At 46.8% G+C, this 5,910-nt stretch overlaps 1 protein-coding gene across 1 annotated transcript; it reads left to right on the top strand.

The window, feature by feature from the left end:
* The first annotated feature begins 287 nt into the window (after nt 1-287).
* LOC119271762 (PLASMODESMATA CALLOSE-BINDING PROTEIN 3-like) lies at nt 288-1,288 on the top strand. The gene is made up of 6 exons (XM_037553460.1): nt 288-327; nt 421-663; nt 795-828; nt 933-1,031; nt 1,147-1,205; nt 1,266-1,288. The coding sequence occupies exons 1-6, from the start codon at nt 288-290 to the stop codon at nt 1,286-1,288; spliced, it is 498 nt and encodes a 165-aa protein (XP_037409357.1).
* The last annotated feature ends 4,622 nt before the right edge of the window (nt 1,289-5,910 follow it).

Below are 5,910 nucleotides of genomic sequence, written 5' to 3'. Positions count from 1 at the left end.
GATCCAGATCTCTCTCCCCCTCTCCCCGAGAACACACCCGCCGCCTCCTGTCTCCCCCCTTTCCCTGATCCAGATCGACAAAGACATCTCCCTCCATCGCCGCCCAATCCTCCAACAAACCCAATCCCCAACTCCGAGCTGCTCTTCTCTCCCCTCATCTTGTCTCCCTACCGTGAATCCCACCCACCGCCGACGATCTCGCACCTTGCTGCCCTCTCCCCTCATCTCAGTGTCAGATCCGCCCAAGTCTCTATCTCTCGCCCTCTCGTTGGCCGAGTTCGGTGTTCATGCTGCTGCTCTTGTTGGCCGTGTCGTCCAGGGGTTCAGGTGAGCGAGATGTACATACGTGGATTTCGCTGTTGTGGTGCAGATGGTGAGTGGCTTTGAAGCTGGTTGTGAGTGTGTTTCGGGCGCAAGCAGAGGCGGAGTGGTGCGTGTGCAGGTCGGACGTGAATGAGACGGTGCTGCAGGAGACGCTGGACTACGCGTGCGGGCAGGGTGCGGACTGCGCGCCAGTGGGCATGGTAGGGAGCAGCCATAGCCCCGACTCATTGGCGGCGCACTGCTCCTACGCCATCAACAGCTACTACCAGTGGAACAGCAAGACCAAGGGCGCCACCTGCAACTTCGGCGGCACCGCCACCCTCTCCTCCGCCGACCCCAGTACGCACCATGCCTTCTCCCCTCACCCCTTGTAACTCTATAATCATGTTTTTTTCTGAGGGGCGACTAGCATGTTTGTCTAGTTCTGTTGACCTCACCTCACCATGCATATGTGTTTGTAACTTCTGCAGGCTCGGGAACCTGCAAGTACCCTGCAACCGCAAGGTAATAATCCCTTGTACCCGGGCAAATCATAACGAGTACTCTACCAAACATTAATCCTTGCATGATCTATGAGCTGACGTATTTTCTCCATGTATATTGTGCAGTGCTGCAGGGACGAGCACACCCACCCCGTCTCCTGGAACGTCCCCTCTCCTGGACCGCCGGTTCTTCCTCGACCTCCACCGACAGCCGGGCCATCTCCGGCGAGCTCACCCATGGATCTCCAACTATGGTGGGTAGGGTAGGGCATGAATGGATCCCTACTGTCCTCCCCTTCTCTTCTGTGTTTCTGACTGCTTCCATTTGTGATGTCTGCAGGTTGCTACCATCTGCTAAAGCTGCTGTTGTTACTGCTGCAGGTGGTAGTATTGATACATGTGAACACACACACTATCTCTGAACCACTTCTTCTCTGTTTACCAAATTGTAATATGCAGGGCTTCCTAGTCTGAATTTCTAGCGACAACTAATTAGTAGTTTCAGACTAAATCTCCATTTGCCTCTGATCTGAGCATGTGATTGACAAAAATTGCCTTTTCCTAATTTTAGCGTTACTCTAAAAGTCTGAACCTGTTTGAATTACAACTTTCCTTTGTCTTCATTACTCAGGGACTTTGAAACTTATCTTGTTATTTAGCCTCATATACTGGATGCTACTCGTTTATTGTTCAAGCCCAATTACCCAACTAATGCTATAGTATAGGGCTCATGTTGATGCTTTAGTATGGGCATGTTAGCTGTTTGTATGTAATCTAACTTGCACAGTGTGTGTGTGTGTGGGGCATGCAGGGAGGTGGTGATCAGGTGAACAACATACCCCTGGAAGACCTCATGTGCGCAGTGGGAGCCGAAGAAGGAGGGCTGCTTGCAAACCGCGACATCTTCATGTACAAGTTAGGTCCCGGTGTCCTCCTCCTTCCTCCATTGATTAGCTTATGTCCGTGATATTGTTTGGGTCTATGGCACACTTCCTGCATTTAGGTCTCCCTGGCAAAGGCAATCTGCAGCACACTTCTGGCTCACATAGTATCATGCTTGGATATGTGCACAAATTCACAAGTTTGGATGCATCATAGAACTTGTGGTGATGTTGTTTAGATTGCAGCAAGCAAGAATTATGCTGTCATTCTCTTGCACTCTGCTATGCAGCTCTTGTTTACCTTAAATGCAACTATTGGTGCACTTGTTAAATGCCATTATTTGTGCGGTTTGCTTCCTTTGCATGCATGGTTATACAGTTTGGTGCCCCCATGTCCTGAAATACATTGAATTGTGGGCCTCTTCTTGATATCTTGTTGCTTAGGGTTTTGTTTCGGGGTTTCTTAATGTACCCGTGCTTAATAGACTGCACCACAGAGGTCACCCTCATATGGATAATGAATCATTATCCTTTTTCATGTATACTTGAGATGTTCCTAACGAATAATTTACTGGACAAACAATCCTGTTTGAAGTAAGAATTCTAGCATGCCAAAATCTATTGTCTATGTATGCTTCGGTTAATATGGACCTGAATGTCAAGGGCTAGCCAACCTTCTTAGCTAGATTAACATAACAGAAACAGTACACAACCAGCTAGCTCATGTTTGCATTGCTGCCACATCGGCTAGCTAGATGCGATTGCCTAAGGGCTAGTCAACACATTTTAGAGCATTCTGTATTGTAGACAAACACTTGCTCTGTATTCTGAATACTCTAAAAAACTCTGTTAAATTAAAACCATGGTATTGCGTACCTGCCAACTAAATTATCGCAATTTTAATACTTTGTTTTATTTGATACTTTGTTGTTAGATTTACTTTTATTTTGTTCCTAAACATTTTGTTCTACAATGTGCAGATGCTGGCCTTTCATCCAGGACAAAAAGTTGGATGAAGCATAGTTTTACCTCATTGAGCTAGTTCTGGGAGTAACGAAGTCCTTGTAACAGAACTTGTATGTGTGCTAGTTCTGGGAGCTACTTCATTGGAATAATGTTGATCCTTTTTGTGTGTTATATGATGTAGCAGAACTTGTAGGGCTCCTATGATAGACTCATGTGATAGACTTGGGCTGATACACTTGGGCTGTATGTGTGTTCACTAGTAGAAAACATGGCTTTAGTCCAGGCCGGGTAAGCCCATTAGTCCCGGTTCATTCCAGAACCGGGACCAATGTGGGCATTGGTCCTGGTTCGTGAGCCTAGGGGGCCGGCCGGGCCACGTGGGCCATTGGTCCCGGTTCATCTGGACCTTTTGGTCCCGGTTGGTGGGATGAACCGGGACCAATGGGCCTCGCTCCTGGCCCACCACCATTGGTCCCGGTTGGTGGCTTGAACCGGGACCAAAGGCTCCCCTTTAGTCCCGGCTCATGTCACCAACCGGGACCAATGAGGTGCCTATATATACCCCTCGCTCGCGAGCAGAGCACCCCAATGCTCTGTTTTTCTCTGGCCAAGGGGGAGAGGGCTTGGTGGTGCTCTAGCTCACCTCCTATGCACACAAGGTGTTCGATGGAATGCCCGAGCCACACTACTTAAGCTTTCTCCTCTCCAAGCTCGACCTCCAAGCTCCATTTTCCATAATATTTGTCTAGGTTTAGCGGTCCGTCACGCCCCGTCCCCGTCTTCACCGCCGTCGATCACCCGCGCTGAGCTCATCGCCGGCACCACCGTGGTGAGCCTCTTGTTCTTATCTTCTTTATGAAAGGAAAAATATTCTTAGTTGTATGTTTACATAGATACTTGTATTATTTTCTTACTTTTATTATTGCATCTTATATTGTGCGATGGTTTTGGTATCCGCCCCTGTCGGCCCTCGTCCTGTCTATGATTCAGATGTGGTATATATGTTATCTTTATAACTATTGGTTCATTTATTGTTTATGAAAATTATGCTGACCAACGTGACATAGATTTTATTTATGTAGGATGTATGTGAATCGGAAATGCCAACCAACCCTATTGTCAAGAGGTTAAATTTAGTTGAATAAGAAAACAATTTGTTGAAAGAAAAAATAAAAAAATTGAGGAGGAGAAGATGATATCGGAGTTGCATGTTGCGGATGTCGTCGATGATCACAAGATCAAGATGGATGCAATGCGCTTGAAGATTAGAAAGATTAGAAAATATGCCATTCATACCGAGGCTTGGTATCATTATGCCGTTGGATCAATTGTTACCTTGGTTGCGAATATGATCGCATTTGTTTTCGCATTGAAATGTTTTACATAGTTTCAATGTATGGTTTAATTAATTAGATGCTCTGGAGAGCTATATCTTGTTAGATGAGAACTATGTATGCACTTTGGTTTTAATGTGATGATGAACTTCTATTAATTTGGACACTTAATTATATATAATGCACACAGATGAATCGGCAATGGATGTACGATGACAGACACACCCGCGAGTACATTAAGGGCGTGCATGAGTTTCTCGATGCGGCTGAGGCAAACAAGCAGAATGGTTTTATGTGTTGTCCATGCACTCAATGTGGGAATACGAGGTCTTACTCTAACCGGAAAATTCTTCACTCCCACCTGCTTTACAAGGGTTTCATGCCACACTATAATGTTTGGATGAGGCACGGAGAAATAGGGGTTATGATGGAAGACGGCGAAGAAGAAGAGTACGATGACAACTATGTGCCCCCTGAATACGGTGATGCTGCAACATGGGGAGCTGGTGAAGATCAAGAGGAACCAGACGATGTGCCCAATGATGCTGTAATGGGTGAAGCTGCTGAAGATCAAGAGGAACCAGACGATGTACCCGATGATGATGATCTTCGCCGGGTCATTGTCGATGCAAGGACGCAATGCGAAAGTCAAAAGGAGAAGCTGAAGTTTGATCGCATGTTAGAGGATCACAAAAAAGGATTATACCCCAATTGCGAAGATGGCAACACAAAGCTCGGTACCGTACTGGAATTGCTGCAGTGGAAGGCAGAGAATGCTGTGGCTGACAAAGGATTTGAGAACCTACTGAAAATATTGAAGAAGAAGCTTTCAAAGGATAACGAATTGCCCGACAGTACATACGCAGCAAAGAAGGTCGTATGCCCTCTAGGATTGGAGGTGGAGAAGATACATGCATGCCCTAATGACTGCATCCTCTACCGCGGTGCAAACAAGGATCTGAACGCATGCCCGATATGCGGTGCATTGCGGTATAAGATCAGACGAGATGACCCTGGTGATGTTGACGGCGAGCTCCCCTGGAAGAGGGTTCCTGCGAAGGTGATGTGGTATGCTCCTATAATACCACGGTTGAAACGTCTGTTCAGAAACGAAGAGCATGCCAAGTTGATGCGATGGCACAGTGAGAACCGAAAGAAAGATGGGAAGTTGAGAGCACCCGCTGACGGGTCACAGTGGAGAAAAATCGAGAGAAAGTACTGGGATGAGTTTGCAAAGGACCCAAGGAATGTATGGTTTGCTTTAAGCGCGGATGGCATTAATCCTTTCGGGGAGCAGAGCAGCAATCACAGCACCTGGCCCGTGACTCTATGTATGTATAACCTTCCACCTTGGATGTGCATGAAGCGGAAGTTCATTATGATGCCAGTTCTCATCCAAGGCCCTAAGCAACCCGGCAACGAAATTGATGTGTACCTAAGGCCATTAGTTGAAGAACTTTTACAGCTGTGGAATGGAAACGGTGTACGTACGTGGGATGAGCACAGACAGGAGGAATTTAACCTTAAGGCATTGCTGTTCGTGACCATCAACGATTGGCCCGCTCTCAGTAACCTTTCAGGACAGACAAACAAAGGATACCATGCATGCACGCACTGTTTAGATGACACTGAAAGTATATACCTGGACAAATGCAGGAAGAATGTATACCTGTGCCATCGTCGATTTCTTCCGACCAACTATCAATGTCGAAAGAAAGGCAAGCATTTCAAAGGCAAGGCAGATCACCGGAAGAAGCCCGCCATGCGCACCGGTGATCACATGCTTGCTATGGTCAATGATTTACACTACGTAATCTTTGGAAAGGGTCCCGGTGGACTAGCTGTTCCGAATGGCGCTGAGGGACACGCACCCATGTGGAAGAAGAAATCTATATTTTGGGACCTACCCTATTGGAAAGACAT

Source organism: Triticum dicoccoides, chromosome 3A (assembly GCF_002162155.2).
Source record: "Triticum dicoccoides isolate Atlit2015 ecotype Zavitan chromosome 3A, WEW_v2.0, whole genome shotgun sequence".
NCBI classification, from domain to species: Eukaryota; Viridiplantae; Streptophyta; class Magnoliopsida; order Poales; family Poaceae; genus Triticum; species Triticum dicoccoides.
Note: the sequence above shows the minus strand (reverse complement) of the source record. Positions and strands in the feature narration are given on the sequence as shown.